Consider the following 23,999-nt stretch of genomic DNA (forward strand, 5'->3'; position numbering starts at 1 on the left):
AGGTGGCCTTTCAATGTCCCTTCCAATGCAGATTATCCCGTAATTCCATGATTTAATCACCTCATTGCTGGGATTTATCCACGTGGCTGTGAGAACTCCGGGGATTGCAGCATCCCAGGAGATCCCTGGGCCCGTCCCTGCACTAAACCTGGGAATGGGGCTGGGAGCAGACGTGGAGCGGGATATTCCTTAGCTCTGAGGAAAATTGCTGGAATTTCTCTGGCTCTGCTCTGCCCAGGAAGGCCGGGATTGCTGGATCTGGGAACTCCCTTTGAGCCTGGGCCTAATCTGCAGCAGAGCCCTTGGTCACTGAGGGAACACCCATGGTGAGGATCCCAAGGATCGGCCACCACCCCCTGGATCCCTGAAGCACAGGAATGTCGCTATTCCTGCAGGAATATGCATGGATACCACACTGCAATATGCTCCAGGCTTGGATTTATTTGGGTGCTGGATTTGGCTTCTCCCGATGGGTCACAGCTGGGTTTTTTCACTCCTGGGATTTTCCTCCTCCTTCCCATCATTCAAAGCCAATCCAGCTTTTCTCCTCTCCTGCCTTATCCCGGGGCTTCCCCCAGCTCCAGGGGAGCAGCGCCCCCTCCAGCATCTCTGCTTCATTCCCAGCAATGAGGAGAGGAGGGAATTCCGGAGCTGCCTGGGGGGAGGAGGAGATGAGGGAATGCTGGAATTGACTGGCTGGAGTGAGGAGATGAGGGAATGTCGGAGCTGAGGGTTGGAGTGAGGAGATGAAGGAATGCCAGAGCTGAGGGTTGGATTGAGGAGATGAGGGGGATCCTGGAGCTGCTTGTTGGGAGCTGGGATATGAGGGATATCCTGGATGTGCCCGCTGGAGCAGGAGCATGTGGAACATTCCCTGTGGGCTCCTGTGCCCCCACAGAGCCGCCCTTGTTGTCCGAGCATCCCAATCCCCATCCCGTCCCATTGATCCCACCCCAATCCCATCCCAATCCCATCCTAATCCCATCCCATCCCATTGATCCCATCCCCATCCTAATCCCATCCCATCCCATCCCATCCCATCGATCCCATCCCATCGATCCCATCCCATCGATCCCATCCCATTGATCCCATCCCATCCCATCCCATCCCATCCCATCCCATCCCATCCCATCCCATCCCATCCCATCGATCCCATCCCATTGATCCCATCCCATTCCATTGATCCCATCCCACTGATCCCATCCCCATCCTAATCCCATCCCATCCTAATCCCATCGATCCCATCCCATTGATCCCATCCCATTGATCCCATCCCATCCCATCCCATCCTCCGCTCCCGGCCACTGCTGGCAGCTCCCACCTGTTTTTTTGGGAACAGAACCGCCCTTCCCAAGAAAAGGGAGAGCGAGGGGTCTGCAGGGAGAGAGGAGAGGACGGGAGGCGGCGGTGTCCTGGCTCTGTGGTGGAGCTGTGAATCGGGACATTAACAGCATTCCAGGGATCGGGATGGGGTTGGATACTTGTGGTTTGAGGGATTGCTGGAGCCAGAACACCACACTGCTCCTGGAGAGGAGCTGCGGCCTTCCAGGGGGAATCCAGCTGGGAAGGGATGGGAAAGAGATGGGAAAAGGGAAAAAAGGAAAGGAAAGGAAAGGAAAGGAAAGGAAAGGAAAGGAAAGGAAAGGAAAGGAAAGGAAAGGAAAGGAAAGGAAAGGAAAGGAAAGGAAAGGAAAGGAAAGGAAAGGAAAGGAAAGGAAAGGAAAGGAAAGGAAAGGAAAGGAAAGGAAAGGAAAGGAAAGGAAAGGAAAGGAAAGGAAAGGAAAGGAAAGGAAAGGAAAGGAAAGGAAAGGAAAGGAAAGGGGAAAGAGGAAGGAAAGAAGGAAAGAAGGAAAGAAGGAAGGAAGGAAGGAGCCCTTTCCATGGATTTCCTGGCTCTGCTCCAGAATTCCGGGAGGAGACGACTCCCTGTTTTTAACCTGCCTGCTGAGCCTTTGCCTTGATTTGTTTTCCTCTTTGTCCCCTCATTCTGGCACTCCAGAATTCATCTCCAGAAATTTGAGTTGGGAATTTTGTATCCCTCCATCAATGACTCCGAGGAAAACCACTCCTAAAACACAGCAGAGAAAGGAATGAGAACCCACAGTCCCGACATTCCCCGTGTCCTTAAAGGGGAAAAGGAGGAAGAAAATCCCATTAATCTCCTTCCCGTGTATCCCTCAGCAATTCCCCCTCTGGAAGCAGTCCACTAAGGAGATAGTCAAAGATTTTGGGGGGAATTCCTGGAATTTAAAGCTCTTTTGCTGTTTTTTTCCCACCTTACCCCGTTGGTCACTGTGGGGAAGCGCCAGAGCAAATGGAAAAGATTCCCAAAATCCATATTTTAATTCCTGTGGGGATTTGTGTGCACAGGAATTGGGATTCTCCTGGAAACGCCTCAGGAATGAGCTGGATTTGTTTGGTGTTCTGGGCACGGTTTGGGTTTTGTTGCGTTTGTGGTGTTCCCGGCGGGGGGGATTCGGATGTCGGAGTTTTCCTGGTCAGATTTGGGAAACGGCCCTTTGGAAAGAGCAAAAGCTGCAGTTTGGGCCAGACCTAAATTAAAAAAGATTCCAAAAATGCGTCCTGGATGGGACTGAAAGGGAACATTCCCGGTCAGAACCTCAGGAGAAAGGAATTGGAAAATCCTGGAATGGTTTGGGTTGGAAGGGACCTCAAAGCTCATCCCATTCCCAAAGGCAGGGACAGCTCCCACTGTCCCAGGCTGCTCCCAGCCCCAATGTCCAGCCTGGCCTTGGGCACTGCCAGGGATCCAGGGGCAGCCCCAGCTGCTCTGGGAATTCCGGCCCAGCCAGGAATTCCTTCCCACTATCCCATCCATCCCTGTTCTCTCTCAGAGCTCTTTAGGGAATGCAGAGACCTCCCTGGACAAAGTGAGCTCAGATATTCCAAGGAGCTGTGTGAGCATCTCCCAGCATTAGGACAATTAGGACAATTAGGATAATTGGGAAGCTGCTTTCTCCTCCGCGTGCTCCTGTTTCCTCTTGGCTGGAACTTTTTCCAGGCAGAGACTCCCTCGTGCCTTGCTCCAGGTTCATCCCCTGGGAAGGAGATTCCTTGGGATGCTCAGGTCTCTCCTGGGCTCTGTGGTGGGAATTTGTCCATGGAGCTCCTGGAGAGGGATCCAGCTCTTCCCATGGAGCCACTGAAGGCTCCATTCATCCCTTGGCCTTCCCGGAGTCATCCAGAGGCATCCAGGGTGTCCAAGAAACCTTCCCGGGGAAGGCAGAGCTGGCTCGGGACCAGCAGGAAGCATCAAGTAGCACTCGACACCTCGCTCCCAACAGCCTCCGGAAAAGCGGGAGCCGGGATTTTCCCGTCTGTGGCCGGGGAGCAGGAGAGCCCCTGGACAGGGAGCAGCCCCCTCACAAGCAGGGTCTGTCTCTCTCTGTTGACTGAGCTGGGACAGCTCCGGATTTGGTGGAATTTGCTCCAAGATCTCCGGACGGTTCCAATTCCCGCTCCATACGTGCAGTAATTCCATTTTTATACCAATAAAAATCCCTCCGACACCGCAGCAAGGCTGGGAATTTTATCCTTCCTTGCTCTCCCGAATATCAGGCTCAAGATTTAACGGGGTCTTTTCCAACCTTGATGATTCCATGAGATCAAATGTCCAAAGTGGGAAAAAAACCCGTCCAGAATCCAGGGATTTATCTGGTTGTAAATGAAATTCAAAAACCAGAAGGAAAACACCCACTCGAGCAGGGATTTCTGGGAAAATCATGGCACATCCCTGCCATCTCCTTGCGTTTTCATGGAATGCCGGAGAGTGGTTGGTACAATCCCGGCGTGAACTCCAGGAATATCCTCAGAAACATTGGGAAGCGCCAACGAAGCCTGGCTCAGGCTGTGCCTCCCTGGGTTTGGCTCCACTGGACGCAAAGAGATTTGGGAAAGATGGATAAAAATTCCCAAATCCATCATTAGCAGACACTGGTCATGAGACGAGGTCCACATGTCCCAAAAAGAAAAGATGGATAAAGGTTGGGATCTACCATCCGTTCAAAAATCCACCTCCAATATTCCCTTCAGACCCCCAAGAACTGAAACCTCCGGCCTTTAGTTCCAAATCCCAGTGATGACTCCGGTTCTGGAGGGAAATTTGGGATCGCTTATGGATCATGGCATGGGAACAGCAGGAGCTGCCCCTCAGGATGAGAACATTCCATCTCCCTTTATCCAACTTTTATCAGTTATTGAGGTTTTCCTTCGGTGTTTCAGAGCTCTCATCCTGTGGGATTTTGTGCTTCCTGCTGCTCATTCCTGCTTTTCCTTGAGTCCACGGAAACAGCCTGGGCTGGATGGACCTTCGGATGCTCCATCCCTGCTCGTTATTCCAGGCCCTGGGGTACCTGTGAGCAGCTCTTTCCCTTTTTTTTTTGGCTCTTCCCTCCTTTCTCCAACTTCCTTCTTTCGGCTCGGCTTTGGAAACATCCAGGTTCTCCCAGAGATCTGAGGGAATTCTTCCCAGAACAACTTCCCAGCCAATTTCTGGGCCCTGAGCCAGGAGTTCCTCCCGGGACAGGTGTTTTGTGTGGGTTTGTGGGGATTGAGCGGCTCGGTTCAGGACAGGGATGATTTCCAGCTGGGAAGGATCCTCCGTGGATCCAGAGGTGCGGAATTCAGGGACACTTTGAGATCCAAACGCCGAATCCTCCTCACTTCCCACAATTCCCTAAAATTGGCTGTAGCCAGGTCCGGCTTGTTCCCTTCTCCCAAGAAATCAGCGATGGAAGAAGAGGAACAGCCTCAAGCTGTGCCGGGGGAGGTTCAGGTTGAACATTGGGAATATTCCTCATGGAAAGGAATCCAGCCTGGATCCTGCCCTGGCACAGGGTGGAGCCCCAATTCCCAGGGGGATTGAACATCCATGTGGATGTGCCACTCGGGAATGCCAGTCCTGCTCCAAGGGCTTTGCCAGCAGCACAGACACAGTGGGAATCTGAGGGAAAAACAAGGATGAGGCTGGAATTCCCTTGGGATAGCTCCGTGTCCCTGCTCTGGATGGAGCCGGGCCAGGGAAGCTTTCTGCTCCCGCCTTGTCTGCGCTGCAAATGGGCCGGGATGGGAGGGAGGCGGAAAAGGAATCCCAGTTAATGGATTTGAGGGATCATTAGGACAGGAACCGGGCCCGGCAGCGCCGTGGCTTCTGCAGCTGCTCGAAAATTCCCTTTCCCGCTGCGCCGGAGTGCTCCTGGATATTGATCCAGGCCGAGCAGGAGAAGCTGGGTTTGGGTTTGTTTTGTCCCAAATTGTCTCCAAAATGTCTTCTGGCTCTCCTTAGTTCCCACAGAAAACCCTGTGAACCCGGGGAATATTCACGAGGGGCAGCCCCCGGTTCCCTTTGGATCAAATATCGTAAAATTCCCATTTTCCCTCTCTCCCTGCACCGGAGTGCTCCTGGATGTTGTTTCAGGCTGAGCAGGAGAAGCTGGGTTTGGGTTTGTTTTGTTCCAGATTTTCTCCTGGTTCTCCATATTTCCCATGGAAAAGCTGTGAACCCGGGGAATATTCATGAGGAGCAGCTTCCAGTTGCCTTTGGATCAAATATCCCTAAAATTCCCATTTTCCCTCTCTCCCTGCACCTGAATTCTCCCAGATATTTTTTCACATTCCCGGCCAGCTGAGCAGGAGAAGCTGGGTTTGGGCTGGGTTTGGGTTTGTTTTATCCCAAACTGTCTCTTGGTTCTCCTTATTTCCCATGGAAAACCCTGTGAACCTGGGGAACATTTAGGAGGAGCATTCCCTGGTTTCCTTTGGATCAAACATCCCTCCCCTGGGCCGTGGTTTAATATCCGAATGCACATTCCATGCCTGGATTTCTTTCCCGTAAATCGCTTCAGGACCAGAGGTAGGGAAGAATGGTTGGAGAAACCCCTCCAGAAGTTACCTTTAAACCTCCCTGAGAACCTGGAGGCTGGAAAATCCCACATCCTTTGGTTTTTCCACCTGGATTCCAAGGCCAGACCTTGATCCCTCCCTTCCATCCGGTGCATCGGGGAAATCTTTCCCGTGGGTGCAGACTCCGAGAATCCCGGGATTCTGTGGCTGCCATTGAATCCTTGAGGCCAAGGCTGTGTCCTGAGGTGGACCTGGAGCACCGGGATCTCACGATCCATGATCCGGGAGAAGGGAGAGGGGAGACAGGGAGATGTCTGGGCTGGAGGAGATCAAGGGGCCACATGATCCCAGTTCCCAACACATCAAGGGGACAGGGAAAAAACCCTTCCTCAATCCCTCAGGGATTGGCTGGGATGACCTCAGATTTCCGGGAAGGAAACTGGGTGAAAAGCCAGAAGATTCCTGGGAGGATGGTGGGGCTGGAATGTTGGGAAGAGAGGGCTTGGTTATCCCAGAGGGGCTCAGCTCCAGAACCTCATCAGAGCAATTAAAGCAGAGCTGATTCTGGGTTTAATTAGGAAAAAGGGATCCGTGCTTCCAGCAGCTCAGCAGTGCCGGGATTATCCCAAAACCCCCCCAAACCAGTTTTACCTTCCTGCCAGAAAGAAACTTCCCAAAAAAGGAGGATGAAGGATTTTCCTGGAGCAAAGGAGGCTCAGGGGGGACCTTCTGGATCTCCACAACTCCTGACTGGAGGGGGCAGCCTGGGGGAATCGGGATCTGCCCCCAGGGAACAGGGACTCCAGGGAAGGTTCAGGTGGGATATTGGGAATACTCCTCCCTGGAATTGGTTGTCCAGCCCTGGCCCAGCTGCCCAGGGCAGTTCTGGAGTGCCCATTCCTGGCGGGATTTAAATCCATGTGGATGTGGCGCTTGGGGACGGGAATGGCCTTGGCAGTGCTGGACTCGATCTCAAAGGGCTTTTCCCACTTAAATAATTCTGTAATTCTGAGGAAAAGCGATCAGGATCTCCCAAACAATTCCCTGTGCTGCGAGGAAGGAGAGCAGGGCACAAACAGCCTGTCCTGGATAAATCCCAGGATGTTTTCCAGAGGCTGGCAATGACTGGGGGGGGAATGAGCTGATGTCTCCATCCCACAAGGACAACCCCCGACACCAGGGAAGCGCTGGATAAAGGATCTCCTGGATTGAGATGTTTTGTGGGATTCTCTGAGTGTTCCTGGCTGGAAGGAGATCCTGGGGCTGTCAACAAATCCTCCCTTTCCCAAGTGGAACAAGAGCGCTTCCCTGCAGCCGGGCTCCTTTCCCTTTGTTTTGTAACTCCCGGAGTTTTAACCATGGAATTGCCCTCTCTGGAGCTGCCTTGGCTCCACGGGATTGCAAATTCCCAGCCCGGAGCTGCCAGATGCTTCCAGGATTCCAAGGATCCGGAGGACACCCCTCAGTGACCCGAGGAGGGTGCGATCCCTGGAGCACATTCCCGATATTCCCAGCCCCACGTGTGAGGCTTGGCTCATCCCAGATGGTTTTTCACGGGAATGACCGAGCTCCAGCTGCTTTGCATCACTGGAGCCCTGCAAAGCGCTTAATGCAGGCCAGGCAAAGCTTTCCCTGGAATATTCCCAGCGTTTTCCGTATTTCTGGGATTTTATGGATGTTCAGATCTGCTTCGCTTTCTGCTTTTCCAGGTAGGAACGGTCAGGCTCTGTTCCCAGGGAACGGGGGCAGGATAACAGGGAACATCCTCAAGTTGTGCCAGGGCAGGTGGAGATTGGATAATAAGGAAAAGTTTTCCCCGAAAGGAATGTCCAGGTCTGGCACAGGCTGTCCATGGAAGCGGTGGAATCCTGATCCCGGCAGGATTTAAAAGTGTGGATGTGGGATTTGGGGTGGTGGCCTTGGCAGTGCTGGACTCCGTGATCCTACGGGATCATCCCACAGAAACGATCCTGGGATTCCATAACGTCGTGGAGAGCACGGGAACGTGGGAGCAGGGACACAGCAGGGACCTGGCTCAGCCTCTGCTTGGGCTCATTTTCCATGAGGAATTCTGGCAATTCCAAGAAGAATTCTGGGAATTCTGTGAGGAAATCTGTGTCCTCAGACTCTGGAGCGGATTTCCAGGTGGTTATTCCATGTTTTTCAGACATCCACATGGATCTGCAGAGTTGATTCCATAATGTCCCAGCAGAGCATGGGAATGTGGGAATTGGGAGCATGGACTCAGCAGGGACCTGGGCAGGTGAAGGAATTCTGGGAATTCTGTGAGGAAATCTGGGAATTCTATGAGGAAATCTGTGTCCTCTGAGTCTGGACTTCATTTCTAGGTGCTGGATCCATATTTTCCAGACATCCATGGGGATGTGCAGAGTTGATTCCATAATGTCCCAGCAGAGCACAGGAATGTGGGAATTGGGAGCATGGACTCAGCAGGGACCTGGCTCAGCCTCCGTTGGTGCTCATTTTCCTGAGGAATTCTGGAAATTCCAAGAGGAATTATGGAAATTCCATGAGGAAATCTGGGAATCCCATGAGGAAATCAGGGAATTCCGTGAGGAAATCTGTGTCCTTGGACTCTGGAGCTGATTTCCAGGTGGTTGATCCATATTTTCCAGACATCCCCATGGATCTGCCGGCCCTCTAAAGGTGCTGCAATTCCAGAGCCCCAAAAGCCGAGATTTCCCGATAACTCTGGGCCATTCCCACTGGAATAAATCTGGAATGTCCCGAATAGGAATCTCCAGAGGGAGATGCAGCCCCCTCCAAACTGGTGCCAGTTCTGCTCCCTCGGTCACCGGCATTTTTTGGGAATATCCCCAGTTACGGATCGGGATAATCCTGTGTTCCATCTCCCTGAAATAAATCCATAGAAAGTGCAACCAAGGGATGTTTTCCACCCAACTAATGCTCCCGCTCCTCTCTCCCTCTTTTTAATGGATATTATTTCTGCTTCCCGCCGTTCTACCCCGGAAATGTCGGGATGCTGCTTTTCCTGCAGCTCCCAGGAGCCAGAGCCAATCCATTTTTAATTCCATTTCCTTCCCTTCTCTGGCTGATTTCTCCCTTAGGGCAAAGCACCTCAAAGAGGCAAAAAGCTGGAAAGGGGCAGGTGGGAATTCTAATTCCCAGAATGGTGGGAATAATAAATATTCTATGAATATCCAGCTTTTAAACCTTCCTGAGCGGAGCTGTCCTTATTCCCAATAATTTCTCTCCTCTGGCTCCCCACAAAATCTTCCCAGATCCCAAACAGGACCTGCCCAGGTCCTCTCTGGGAATTCTTAATGTTGGAGAAGTCCTCTTGGATCCTGGAGTCCAATCATGATCCCAGTACTTCCAGGCCCACCACCAACCCACAACCCCAGGCAGCGCATCCATGTTTTTGTTGAACTCTTCCAGGGACAGGAATTCCATCATTTCCCTGGGCAGCTTTTCCAACGCTTCACTCTCTCAGGGAAGAAAGAAATCCCGCAGTTTTCAGAGAAGCAGCCCCCAAAACACTGGGAAAACACCACAATTCCCAGCCCTGCTCCATGAAATATTCCAAATATTCCTGCTCTGCCTCTCCAGAGAGGGAAAACTCCTCTCCGTAGGTGGCCGAGAGCTTTGGAAGCAAATCCCAGGTCAAGGATATTGGAAAACTTCCTTTCCAAATCCGAAGCAAAGTTCAGGGATTTCCCGCCCAAGGCTTTTCCCACGGAATTCGGGGATTTTTTGGATGTTTGTTTCTGAAACTTTTCCCGTAAACTTTTGGCATCCCTGGGGTTTTGCATCCAGGAGTTTTCCAGCTTTCCCAGAGCTCCTGCAGAGCTGGAATCATCAGGGCAGGCTGGTGGGATGAGATGGAGGAAGCTGATTCCTGGATTTGCCAGGGGGAGCTTGGGCATCCATGGCTTTTCCCAAAGGAATTGCTGTGTTTGGAATTGCATGCGGGATCTGGGAACATCCTGGAGGATCAGGGATGAGCCTTCGGAGCTGTGCCCAAGCTCTGTTTGAATTCCTGGGCTCAACATCCCAAATTCTTTTCCCTTGGAATAAAGAAGTGAGCTGAGCTAAAAACCTGGGATAACTCGGGATAACTCGGGATAACTCGGGAGCAGGGAGGGGGAATCCACAAACCTTCCTTTGGCTTCACTACGATTTGGGATACAGGGAAACATCCCAGCCATGGTGTGAGGCCGGACATGCCAAAATTCCCACAGGAGGAGTGGGAATATGTGGGAATTTTCCATGGGAAGAGGGCTCAGGGGTCCTGTGGAGGAGCTGGTCTCTCCCCACAGCTGATCCTTGATCCAGCCTTTTCCATGGAAGCTGGAAGGACGGGACATTTCCCTGGGGCTCTGGAGCTCATCCTGGCACCCAATCCCATTCCGGTTTCTCGGATTTCTGGGATTAAACAGAGCAATCCCACACCCGAGTGTCCCAGCTGGACATGGAGTTCTGTGTTTCCCACAGGATTCTCCCGGATATCAGAGGCTCCCAGGGACCTGGATTTGGAGAGGGAAAAGGCAGGAAAAGGGACCGGCCCGGGGCTGTCCCCAAAGCGGTGTCCCAGTCCTGCTGGGCTTTCCCAGGAATGCAAATCCCTGTTCCTGGCCTTCTCCTGGAAAGGTTCGGCTTTGCCGGGAGCTCGGGAAAGGGGGAGGAGGCAGCTCCTGGGAGCATCCAGAGGGGGATCCCCGATCCAGAGGTCGGGAAGAGGAGCCTGGCAGGGAAGCAGCTGCGGCTCCACAGCCTCGGGATCCTGCCAGAACAAACAGCAGCGCTCGGGATTCCCGGGAATTCCACACGGGAATTCGCTCCTGCCTCGCCGGGAGGGAGGAGAGAGGGAGGGAAGCACCGCCTGCTCCCTGCGCCGCTCCCAAATCCCAGTGCTCATATCCCAAATTCCCGGTGCTCATATCCCAAATCCCGGTGCTCATATCCCAAATATTCTGTGTTCCCATCCCAAATTCTGGGTGTTCCCATCCCAAATCCCGGTGCTCATATCCCAAATCCCCGGTGCTCATATCCCAAATATTCTGTGTTCCCATCCCAAATTCTGGGTGTTCCCATCCCAAATCCCGGTGCTCATATCCCAAATCCCGGTGCTCCTATCCCAAATCCCCAGTGCTCATGCGGCACTTGCTCCCGGAATTTGGGCCAGGATGGGGGGATACAAATTCCCAGGGAAATGCCGGTGAAACAGCATCAGAACTGGAAGTTTTCCAGGCATCTGCTCTGGAGAAACAGGGAAACGGGAAAAGAGAAGGAAGAGGAAAGGGCAGGAATATTTTCCAAAGCCTTTCGGGCGTGTCCCCTCTGGAGCAGTTGCGCAGCGTCATTCCCAGTTATCCCAGATTATCCCGGGAAGCTCCTCTCTCCTCCCTGCACTTTATCCCTGTTCCTGGCGTGCTCTGAGTGGCCTGGGGATCCTGGGATGGAAGTTTTCCATGCGAAAGGATTCCTAGGAAGTCTTTGGAGACAGCTCCTCCCTGCTTCCCCATTCCCAGCCCAGGAAAATCCACCCTGGAGCCGGAGCCGGGTCTCTCCCGGCTTTTGCACTATTTGGGATTGGCCGTAGATGGCAGCAAATGTCTCGCAGCTTCCCGCTGAGTTGGCTGCAGCCGGGAAAATTCCCGCATCCCGGAAAATTCCCGCATCCCTCTGCTGTGCGGGAATGGGCCCTTCTCCAAAGGGAGCGGGAGCGCAGGTGGGATCAGAGCTGCTCCCATCCCGGGATCTCCAGAGAAGCATCTCCTGCAGGATCCAGCTCCTGGATCCTGGGATGAACTGGGGTATGTGGAGGGAGCGAAGCCTGGGGAGAGCCTTGGGAATGGTCCTGGAGCTGATCCTGGAGGGATCCTCCTGCGGGGACAGGAAAAGGAGCAGCAGCTTTAAACTGAAAAAGGGAAGATTTGAATTGGGATCTTGGGAATTGGGAATTGCTGGCTGGGAGGGTGGGCAGGGGCTGGGCTGGAATTCCCAGAGCAGCTGTGGCTGCCCCTGGATCCCTGTGCACATCTGGGGTTGGAAATGGTCCTTTCCAATCCTCAAGGTCCTTTCCAACCCCGACCATTCCGTGATCTTCCCTTGCAACTCCAACTTCCCAAAAGCTTGTAATATTTTGGAAAACTTGGAATCCATCTGACTTTAAAGCCGGTCAGAGTCTGGAAAATCCCCCAGGAGTGAGGGGAGAGAAACGGAATCGTTGGGGACCTTGAGAGCTTCAAGTTCCAACTTGCGCTGGGCTTTATTACCCAGAGAGGCACCCAGAGTCCAGCTTGGAGATAAACTGGAATTCCCTGCATCCATTGTTTACGCACGGATCTGTTGGCACAGGCTATTCCGAGACACAAAACCTCCAGACGGAATTCCCGCCGTTATTCCAGCACAAAGCCCATTTCTCACGGATGAGATCCCCATCTCTTTTTCGGGAGGCATCCAATCTATTTTTTTCTTTTTCGGCTGCAGAGGAGTCTGTGCTAAATTTAAGGCCCAGACAGGAGTAAATCCATCATCCCAAAGCCACGGGCCTGGGCGTGCCCCGAAATTCCCAGTGCCGCTCCGAGCGTTTCTAACTGGGGCACCAGTAACGTGATATCCGCACGTGCTGGGAGCCGGATCCGTCGCGATATTCCTGGGTACAAACCCCGGATTGTGCCTGTGGGATTCTCGAGCGGGCTCTCGGTAAGGGATCCTTCCCCAGCTGACGTCAGCGGGGCGGCTCGATTTCCACCGGCCGAAATTCCAGGTCTTTTTGCCGTGTCTCGGAGGGGCTGGGGATGCTGGGAGAATTTGCGTCATTCCCGCTGTGGTAGGGCTTGGAAAATAGCACCGAGGGCTGGAAAGAAATGCAGCCCTGCTTTTCCCAGCTCCGGGATGAGGAGCACAAAGGGAACATGCCAATGGATGTTGGGGTTCTATGCGTTCCGGACTTGTTGGGTTTGGATAACTCTGAATCAGACCTGGGAATGTGAGGCTTAAATGTCCTTTTTCCCTTTGGTTTTAAGCTGAAGGAGGGTGGATTGAGATTGGATTTGGGGAAAGAATTCCTGGCTGGGAGGGTGGGGAGGGGCTGGGCTGGAATTCCCAGAGAAGCTGTGGCTGCCCCTGGATCCCTGGCAGTGTCCAAGGCCAGGTTTGGAGCGCCCTGGGATAGTGGGAGGTGTCCTTGTCCATGGCAGGGATGGAACTGGATAATCCTTAAGGTCCTTTCCATCCCAGCCTATTCCATGATTCCCTGATGTGTGACAGCCAGTCCAGCTTCAGCCGGGACTGGCGTGACTAAATCAGGGTCAGTTTGTCCTGGGAATGACCAAGGGATTGAGGGACACCTCCGGATCTCCGGTGGGATGTGTCTGGAAGGATTCTCCTCCCAACGATGGAATGAACCCGGGGAGAAATCCCATTGTCAGGGTATCCCTGATGTCTGAGAAAAGTGGGATGAACCAAGCTCAGCAAGGACCAGGAAAGCCCAGCTTTGGTGTCGGAGCTGGCATAGTCTGGCCTAAAGTCCGAACATCACGGACAGAGGTGGGAAGTTGGGATCACGGGATGTTGTGGATGGGCAGGGCAGGGAGGGGCTCCTAGGGAAGGAGGTGACCCCAAAAAAGCGGAGTGGTCCCCTGGGGATGGCTGGGAAGGCTCAGCTCAGGGAATTGGCACTTAAACCCAGCCTGGGGAGAACAAGGGCTTGGGCTGGTTGGGACAACTTCAGTGCATCTTGTTTCCCAAAAAAAAAAAAAAAAAAAAAAAAAAAAAAAAAAAAAAAAAATTGGGAATGGCCTTTTCCAGCACACAGGCAGAGCTCCTGGCAGCATCTTCACAGCTGTGCCTAAAATTCCCAATCGGAATAATCACAATTACGAATATTCCCTGATGGCAGAGCTGGGAGATTTCCAGAGCCAGAAAAACTTATTCCTTTCCCCTCTGATTTCCAGAGTTTTCCTTCTCTTGTTTTCTGATGGAAAATCCCGGTTCACCTGCAGGGGAGCAGCGCAGGAGGCACCTGCCTGGCTCGGGTTTCCTTTCCCAGTATTTCCATGTCATCCTGATCCCAGAGTCACAGAATTCCAGACTGGTTGGAGTCGGAAGGGACCTTAAAGGCCATTCCCAACGCCATGGGCAGGGAACCTTCCACCATCCCAAGCCTCATCCTTGGACACTTCCAGGGATGGGGCATCCCATGAGTCCTGCTTGGGTCTCACCTTCCCCCAGCCCCCCGACATCCCCATGATTCCTATGGAATTCTTTTCCCTCTGTTTCTTGTTGACAGCCAGGTGGAGCCTCCAAAGCAGGATGTGAGCAGTGGCTGTCGGAATCCCTGCGCCAACCTCATCCCAAAAAACCCCTGTTTTCATCCAGACAAAAACTCATTGCTTGTTTTACGGGCTTGTGGATGGGCCTTGCCTTGGAACCCAAAGGGAATTTCTGGAAAAGCTTTCAGCTGGGACGGTGAAATACAGGCAGATATTTTTAGTGTGGGGTTGTTGTTGGGGTTTTTTTTCCTTCCCATAAATCATGAGGATCTGCCTTTGTCCGTGCTGAAAAGGTCACGGGTAGCCGGGAATTTTGGCTGTGCCGGAGGGATCAGCACATCCTTAATCCTGGAAAAGGTGATGGAATCTCAGGTGGGGGGTCCCCATCGCTTGGTGATTAATGAGTGGCTTTTTTAGGGAAAGCAGCAGCAGCAGGAAATAAATCCCAGCTCCCGCCAGGTGATCCATGATTCCCACCGCAGAGCTCTGGCTCCGGCAGGGAGCACTTGGAAGCAAAACTCGGTTGCAACACTTTTAAGGAGGCCGTGGCTTATCAGGAACATCTGTCCCTGCCTAAGCCGGGCTGCTGGCTTTATAAAGCCTGAGTTACCAGGGAAAAGCCAGGGAACTGGGAAGAGCAGTTCTGGGAAAGACCCGTGGAGAGGGTGCCGAGGAGCGGCAGGAAGGCGAGCGAGCCCCGTTGGGTGGCGGAGCCGCTCCCTGTGAGCTCATCCCGGGCTCCCTTTACGGCCTCCCAGGGAAAAGAGGCACTTTTAGGGAATGATTTAGGGAATGATTCATGGCGCTGTTTACGTGTCTGGCTTAGGAGGAGATAAATCACTCCTGGCACTGCAGGCACCGCCGGCTCCAACAAAGCGAACCCTGCTGGGATCCGCTTGGGATTTCATTTGGGATTTCATTCGGGATTAAACTCCTCTCGCCTCCAGCGGCGTGTGGCCCCAGCCCAGCAGCAGAGCAGGGATGGGGCTCATCCCATATCCAGGGATAATCTGGAGGGAAGGAATGGGGCAGCCCATGGGTCTGGGTGCTGCTCCAGAGCCAGAGGGGTCCCCCAGCCATCACTCATCCCAGCAGGAATACAAATCCCAGATATTTTTAGCAGATCTGGGCCGGCACAGACGCAGCCCGAGGTGCCCAGTTCCAGTGGGACGTGCACGGATCAGCTGGATCCTCCCAAAACGGGACTTTAAAAAGGCTTTGGGCCATTTGGACTTGTCTGATATTTTTGATACGATTCCAAACACAGTTACAACTGGGAAGACAAGTGTGGAAGGGATAGAGGAAGGGTTAGATGGGATATTGGGAAGGAATTCCTGGCTGTGGGGGTGGTGAGGGACTGGAATGGAATTCCCAGAGAAGCTGGGGCTGCTCCTGGATCCCTGGAAGTGTCCAAGGCCAAGTTGGACACTGGGGCTTGGAGCAGCCTGGGATAGTGGGAGGTGTCCCTGCCCACGGAATGGGGTGATGTTGGATGATCCTTCAGGTCCTTTCCAACACAAACCATTCCCTGATTCCATGATTCAGCAGTAGGATGTGTTATTTCCTCTGGTAATCTCCCTCACCCCGCTCCCTTATTCCATGCTTTCCATGGACATCTGTCTCAGCTGGCTTTCCTTGTGTTTATGGATAGTCTGGGACAGCAGCGTGCCCTGGAATTTGGGTCCCTGATGGATCGGGAGAGCGCTGACTCATGGAGCAAAGGCGTCACCACCTGCAGCCTTGAGTCTCACAGGGAAACATCCAGGGGATTTTCCAAGCAAATCCAACAGGGAGGCAAAAATAAGAAACCTTCAGGGATTGACCAGACTGAGGCATCTGTTGTTCCAAGAGAGGGATGGAAACCAGGAGCTGGAGTCAGGCTGGGAATCTGAAGAGACAGGAAGTGGCCAAGGCCAGGTTGGACGGGGCTTGGAGCATCCTGGACTAGTGGGAATTGTCCCTGAGGTGGCACTGGATGATCCATAAGGTCCCTTCCGACCCAAACCATTCCATGCTGGTGCCGGATGTTTGGATTCTCCAACACGAACCCGCAGCACCTTTCCCAAACGGGATTCCCTGCACGTGGCTGGGATTCCTGCCCTGGATAAGATCCATAAATGGGATCCTTCCCGACCTTGGCCAGGGAACCGCCCGTATGACACCAGCCTTGCCTGGGTGACATCCAGGCCTGGAGGTGCCCCCTCCCACCCCAAATCCTTCTTTTCCTGCCCCGACAGCCAAATTTCCGGGATATGGAGCTCATTGGTGTCAACGGATGGGCACAGCCCCGCCCCCACCACGGCAGCTCCCATCCTGAGGGACAATTCCCTGCCCAATCCATGCTGGAATGTGTGCCTGCTGTCCCCGGTGTCTCCTGGGCCGTGCCCTCAGTCCTGGCCGTGCTGCCCAGCATGTCCCACGCCGATGATCCGAGGATGATCCCGAGGGAGCAGCTGTTGGCACTGGGAGCTCTCTGGGGTTTCCCCGCTCCCGGCCGTGGCTTCTGGCACACACGGAGCAGGGGGAATGTGGCCTGGAGCCCACAGTGCTCCACGGCCTTGGCACAGCATTCCCAGGGCACGGATTCCGCGTCTCCCTGCGGTCCAATCCCACCAGCAGCCGTGGGCTGGCAGGAGTCAATCCCAAATCCCTGCTGGGGCAGCGGGGAGGGATGTGGGATTGACCATTCCGGCAGAAATATCTCGGGAGCATCCCCCGAGCCCCTTTAGGGCCATCAAGGATGGGAAGGGGGAGTTTTGCTTCCAGCTAGATTTCTCTGGATGGGAGGGAAGAAGGGAGGGCTGCTCCAGGTCTGTGCCTCTGGACAAGGGAATTGCTGGGATGAGGGTGCAGCTGGATGTTGGAGCAAATGCTCCAGGGAAAGGAGCAGGTTATCCTGACCTGAAGGGTTTGTGGTATCCTAGGACTCCGAGCTGCAGCAGGGAAGTTGTGCCAAGATTTTGCCTCTCTCCCCAAATTCCTGAGCTGCCTGAGGCCACGGAGCAATCCTGTGTTGATTCCTGGTCAGGGCTGCTGGAAGGTGAGGAGTTGGTGTTTTGGAAGGAGGAAAAACCAGGGAAATGGAAAAAAAAAAAAGGGGAAAAATGGAATCAATTCCAGCATGATCCGGAGCAGCTGTTTTGGGAATTCAGTAGAACCTTTGGATAATTTGCCCATGGGAAAGCTGGAGTCTCCAAGCCACGGGAGTCAGGAATTACCTTCAGCTGCCATGGAAGCACCGGGAGCAATCCCAAATTTCTCAGAATTTCTCACAGATCCGCTTGTCCAGCTTAAATTTAATCCTGCCTTGGTCTAGGTCTAGTCCTTGATCTCGAGCGTAGCTGAGTTAGGCTTGGCTCGTTTCATGGAAGTTATGGAGAAGTGGGGATGTCTCCAGCTAGGCCAGGCCTTCTCCAGACCAGAGGGGAGAACAGGATGGGATTCATGGGAATATCGGAGACATTTGGCTTGGGATTAATCATTCCTGGAGCGCAGAATGCGAGGGGTGTTGTTTGTGATCCAGGAACAGAATTCCGATCCCTGCTGATCCCTCTGCACCAGCTCCATGCTCCGATCCCTGGGAAGGACATCCCTGTCCAGGCAGCCTGATAGGAAGTTCTGGGAATTCTCTCCTTGCTGGGAAGTTGATTTTTCCATAGCTCAGCTCTTGGGTCCCACCTCGTTTGCCCCAGGGGTGGAAAGTGGGAAATCCTTTGGGAGAGACAAATGTTCTCCCTAAATTCCTGTTCCTGGAAAGGCCCCGTAAATCTCAGTTCTCCTGGATAAATGGCTGGTGCTGACTGCAAATTGTGGATTCTCAATCCTTGGAAGTGTCCAAGGCCAGGCTGGACAGGGCTTGGAGCACCCTGGGATGGTGGAAAATGTCCCTGCCCAGGGGTTGGAATGGGATGATCCTTAAGGTCCATTCCATCCCAAACCATTCCAGAATCATTTTCCCTTTCACTTTCCCAGCCATTACCCGGTGCTCTCCCAGCAGATCCCGGCAGTCCTTGCCCTCAATCCCAACAAATCCGTTTGCCTGGAGCTGCTTTTTGAGCTGCTGCCAGGGAAGCGGCACAGAAAGGACCTCGCTCTTCCCGAAAATGGGGCCCATAAACGAGGATGAACGGGACCTCACCGGGGACGTTTGGGGTTTGCTCTCGTGGCTGGGACATCGGCCAGGGAATGGAAATTCCAGAGGACATCCTCATCCTACCCCGCGGGCTCTGGAGGGGCAAGGAAAGGGAGGAAAAAGGGATCCAAAAGGATTTTACAGCCTCGGGATAAAGTTGTTGTGTCCCCTTCCCTTTGGCATTTCTGCTTTCTCCGGACACGGAGGGAAAAGCAACATTCCCAGATCTTTTCCCCAAGAGGAACTTTTATTTTCCAGCAAAACCCAGCACTGGGAAGAGGGGAGGGGATGATTGAGCAAGAGGAGCAGGTGGGATTTGATTGGAAAACTGGGAAGCGCAGGGAGGAGCCTCCATCCCTTCCAGGTGCTCTGGGGTGGAATTGCAGGAATGAAGGGAAAAGCTGTGCCTGTGGAGCCCCCGGGCTCCCGCATCCCTCGGGATAAAGCTATTCCTTGGAAAAACTGAACGCCAAGAAGCTCAGCACAGGAATTTCTGCAGAGGAAATTTAGGGAAAGCTGATTTAAAGGGATTTGCTGGCAGCTTTTAGAGGGATTTTTAGATAGATTAAGTCTGCAGGGACAGGATAACCTCGACCTCTTCCTCCAAACCAGCTGGATTTGGGAGCTGGACATGTCTGGGACAGTTTCTGCCTTCCCTTGGATGCTCCTCTTGCTCCCACAATTCCCATCGGCAAAAACTCCTCCTCAAAAATCCTTCCAGGGCTCCTGAGTGGCCAATTAATGGGAAAAAAAAAAAACCCAAAAAGGCTGATCCGATTTATTCCAGGTGTTGGTTTGAGGATGGAATAAATTCCAGCTGCTCTGGGCAGGTAGAGACTGTAAGAGGAGCTCTGAGGGAATAGCTCAGCTTGGTGAATCCCATCCTGGATATTCCCAGTTTTCTCTCAAGGCAGGGAGTATTGGGAAAAATAGATCCTTATATTTATTCCTTTCTCTTGGTTAAAGGTGTTCTTCAGGATGAGAGATTTTTTGGGGGGATAAAAAGGTGAAGGCTTGTGGGAATTGGAAAAAAAATCAGTGGAATGGGAAATGTTAAAGATGGGAATCTTGGGGAGTTTTTGGCTCTGGGATTCACTGGGATGAAAAATTCCTTTTATTTCCTTTTTCATTGTCCTGAGCACCAAGTGCAGGGAATTCTTGGAATGAACGATGCTGGACTGGAGGAAATCCTGGATATTAATGTGGATTTTGGGATTCTCAGCGTGGCACAGGGGGTCTGTGGCCTTAAAAAGAGAGGAAATTCATGGATATTGATGAAATTATCCCTTTTGGGCCAATTTTCCATCCTAGCCCAGTTCCAGGAGGTGACACTTGAGGGCTCAGCAGCAGTTTAGGACATTCCTGGCCCTGGAATGTGCATCCAGAGTCCGGATTTTCCCAGCTCCTGCTGGATTTGGGCTTTGCTCATTTGTCTGATCCTGGTTTGGATCTCCTGGTGGGATTTGTTGGGATTTTTTTTTAGTCCTTGTTCTTTTTGAGTCTAAAATCCTGCAAATTAGGGATAATTTTCCCTCCTTTCTCCGTATCCTATGGACGTCTCATCCTGGCACCTCCATCCCTGTTTTCCTCCCATCCCAAGGGATCCAGATCCCCCCCAAAGCAGCGGCTGCTTCACTCCCAGCACTTCCCACTCATTCCCAAATCCTTCAGCCCCACTGAAGGGCACTCCTGGAGGTGAAGCCACTTCTTTTGGTGCCTGGGAATCTCCAGATTCCCAAAGATCGGCACAAACGATTCCTAATGGTTTTAGCAAGGCCGCCCCTCGGCATGTTTTGGGATCAGGTGTTGGGATTGTTTTTCCAAGGGAAAGCTTTGCCCAGCCAGAGCCAAATGTGCCTTGGATCAGGAAGGCATCGTGAGGAAAACATTCCCGTGGATTCCTTTAACCTTGGACAGCCAGGCTGGGAGGAGGAACAGGGAAGCGCTGCCTTCCAATCAGGAGATCCAGGGCAGGAAAATCCGAGGAAAATCAGGAAAATGTGGTCTCAGGGAATTAAAATTCCTCCAGCAGCTGGAAGATCCAGAGGTGCTCCGGGTTTTCCAGCTCTGGGTGTTTGTGCTGTCCCACCTGCTGTCCCTTGATCCCAAATCTGAGGATTCCAGGGCTGGATAATCCTCAGTCCCTGGGGATCTTTCAGCCCCATGGAGGCACTGAGATGTCCCCACGAGGAGTTGGGACAGAGGGAATGACAAATTCCAGACCCCCAGCTCCCAGCCTGGATGTTTAATGGGATTTATCCAGCACCATTCTGTCGTTTTCCTAACAGCTTTTGAGAACTGATGTCTTCAAATCCCAGGATTTAGTGAAAATCTCTGTTTTAATCCATACATTTATAAACTTATTCACGTTCACATTTCAACCCCTTTGGCCGAGGGGAAACTCACAAAGTCAGGCCCTAAATGGATTTTTTTATCCTTTAGACCATTTTTTGGGAGGAGAGGAGGGAATGTGGGGTTGGTTTTGGTGGATTATTTTTTAAGGATCAGGCAGGTTTAGGAAATTAAACCTGAGCTGAGCTCGGAGCTCTGCCCCTGCCCAGCTCCAGGCCCAGCACTTGGAGATCTTTCCCTTTTATTTCTGGGAACTGAAATGGGTTTTCTGTGCATCCCTCCAAGCACAGCCAGGGGAGCCGAGGGCTGAGCGTGCTTGGGATGAATCGCTCGGAATTCCTGAGGTCCCATCCCTCTAAATCCATCCTAACTCCTCCAGCTTTGGCGGAATCGCTCCGGCTTTGTACGGATCCGAACGCCAGCAGGAGCTGACCCCGAGCTTTTCTGTTCCCAATCCAAGCTGAAACGAGGGATGGTGCCTTAAATGCGGACAGGCCAAACATCTGGGAAGGGCTGGAGCTGTTCCCATTAACGTGGACGCGGTTTGGAAGCGACTCCCGCGTGTGAAGGGTTTCGAGCCTGGATTTGTTCCAAGGACACGAAAACCCAACTCCTGTTTGACTCCCAGCCCCTTATCAGATTGAACTCCACAGCTGCGAGTCCATTGCCCCCCGTTCCTCTCCCTGGGAGCCCGCTGGGAACTCGCATCCCGGTTTATTTGGGAGCTGGGATTCATTAACCCTCGTTATGTCTTTCGGAGGGAGTTTTTGTTGGGAGTTAATTGGCCCTCAGCTGGTTCCTGTTACCGGCTTGGCAAAGGGAATGAGCTTGAAAGGAGGGAAGGAACCTGGGTTCGGGATAGGGATGGCTTGGGGAGTGCAGGGAAATCATGGAATAGCTGGGTTGGGTTGGAAGGGATCCAAAGGATCATCCCATTCCCACTCTGCCATGGGCAGGGACACCTCCCACTGTCCCAGGCTGCTCCAGCCCCAATGTCCAGCCTGGCCTTGGGCACTTCCAGCGATCCAGGGGCAGCCACAGCTGCTCTGGCAATTCCAGCCCAGCCCCTCCCCACCCTCCCAGCCAGCAATTCCCAATTCCCAATCTCCCATCCATCCCTGCCCTCTGGCACTGGGAAGCCATTCCCTGGCTCCTGTCCCTCCAGCCCTTGTCCCCAGTCCCTCTGCAGCTCTCCTGGAGCCCCTTTGGGCCCTGCAAGGGGCTCGGAGCTCTCCCTGGAGCAGAGGGTGGGAGACGCTGTCAGCTCCCAGCCCTGCCTGGGGCAGGCCCCTCCACACATTCCTGGGATTCAGGCAGGAATTTATGGAGCCTGATGCCTGTGGATGGAACCTCCATGCCGAGGAGGAAGCAGCAAGGGAGGTTGTAATTCCTAAGAGGAGAGGAGTCCTTGACATAAATTAGTTACTAGGAATGTTTTCCTCCTGGATTATCAGCCTCATCCCTGCAATCCGGGGTGCTCCATCCCAGAATTTCCCCAGTGCAGCCTCATCCCTGCAATCCGGGGTGCTCCATCCCAGAATTTCCCCAGTGCAGCCTCATCCCTGCAATCCGGGGTGCTCCATCCCAGAATTTCCCCAGTGCAGCCTCATCCCTGCAATCCGGGGTGCTCCATCCCAGAATTTCCCCAGTGCAGCCTCATCCCTGCAATCTGGGATGCTCCATCCCAGAATTCCCGCTTCCACGTGCGAATGTGTGCGACAGGAGCACTCCCAGCCCGTGCTTCCATTGCCACATCCATGGATGATAATTCCACAGAGCTCCTTGGGACACAACCGCAGAGCAAACCGGGATTCCCAGGGCGAGGCTGAGGAAATCATGGATGCACAGGAGGGTTTGGAACTGGAATTTCACCTCTCTGTCCCCTCCTTGCAGGTGGATGCCGACGATGTCATCACCAAGGAGGAGCAGATCTTCCTCCTGCTGAAGGCCAAGGCCAAGTGCGAGCGCCACCTCAAAGCCAAGGTGCCCAAGGTGCACGGTGAGTGTTCCCAAATTCCGGGCTGGAGCTGGATCCATCCCTGCTCCACCCCCAGCCCTTCCCTCAGCCCCACTCGCACAGCTCGGAGCAGGGAGGCAGCTGGAGGATCCCAAAGCGTTGGTTTTTCAGGATAGGCCATGGAGAGGAGGTTTCAGCGCGAGGGGTTGGAAAGCGAAGTTGTCCCAGACTTGTTCAGCTCCAGGATTCCAAATGCCGAGGGTTCAGGAGGATGAGGAAGTTGTGGAGTTACAGCCCTGATCTCGCAGGAGAGAGCATCAACCACCAGCTTTCTTGGGATCACAGAATTCCAGAATGGTTTGGGATGGAAGGGACCTTAAAGATCCCATTCCATGGGCAGGGACACCTCCCACTATCCCAGGCTGCTCCCAGCCCCAATGTCCAGCCTGGCCTTGGGCATTCCCAGGGATCCAGGGGCAGCCCCAGCTGCTCTGGCAATTCCAGCCCAGCCCCTGCCCACCCTCCCAGCCAGCAATTCCCAATTCCCAGTCTCCCATCCATCCCTGCCCTCTGGCACTGGGAAGCCATTCCCTGGGTCCTGTCCCTCCAGGCCTTGTCCCCAGTCCCTCTCCAGCTCTCCTGGAGCCCCTTTAGGCCCTGCAAGGGGCTCGGAGCTCTCCCTGTGTCCTTCCCTTCTCCAGGGGAACATTCCCAGCTCTCCCATCTTGGCTCCAGAGGGGCTCCAGCCCTGGGAGCAGCTCCGTGGGATCCTCTGGACTTGTTCCAGAGGAGAGCCACAATTCCAAATCCCAAAATTCCTTTGCAGCAGTGATAAGGGAAACAAAACATTGCTCCAAGACCTTTCTCCTTCCATGCTCTCTCTCCTCGGAAGGGCCCAAGCTCAGCTGAGCCTCTTCCTTCCCCTTCCTTTCTATTTTGGGCTGGAAAATCCTTCCCAGCTGTGGGGCTGGAGGGAGGAGGAAGGAGGGAACTCTCTCATGCAGGGAGCAAAGTCCTCACCCCCCGCCAGCTCCTTTCCTCACATTCCCAAATGTTCGTTCCTGGAGAGCTGAGGGACCCTGCACCCCTCAGGATGGGTGTCCCATCCCACTTCCCTCGATTTCCTGGGAAAACGGGACAACCCACGGAAAACCGGGACAACCCACAATGTTCCTGTAGCTCAGCTCTCTCTTCCCTCAGGGAGTGCTGTGGGAAAACCGGGAGACAGAGGGAATTGTCCCCAAATCCAGCTTTGCCACCTGGTGCCTTTGGAAAGGCCAGCAAGGGGCTGTGAAATCCCAGCTTTCCTTTGATTCCAAGCCTCCTGTTTTCCATCAGAAAACCTCAAGCCACATCCTCTGCGGCTCCTCCGTCCCCTCACCCCGTGCCCAATTAACACCTCGTTAATGAGCACATGTGCGAAGGCATTTCCTGC

The 23,999-nt window shown here is 53.4% G+C and overlaps 1 protein-coding gene across 1 annotated transcript in view; it reads left to right on the forward strand.

Annotated features, from left to right (window-relative positions):
- The window catches only part of PTH1R (parathyroid hormone 1 receptor), a gene marked incomplete at both ends in the record, with an annotated part of 75,631 nt that overhangs the window by 9,934 nt on the left and 41,698 nt on the right, over positions 1-23,999 (forward strand). Inside the window, one exon of the mRNA XM_082300462.1 lies at positions 22,501-22,606. Within this exon, the coding sequence (XP_082156588.1) occupies positions 22,501-22,606 (106 nt within the window). The remainder of the gene's footprint in view (positions 1-22,500; positions 22,607-23,999) is intronic.

The sequence above is a fragment of the Coloeus monedula genome (assembly GCF_965178545.1).
Source record: "Coloeus monedula genome assembly, chromosome: 1".
Classification (NCBI taxonomy): domain Eukaryota; kingdom Metazoa; phylum Chordata; class Aves; order Passeriformes; family Corvidae; genus Coloeus; species Coloeus monedula.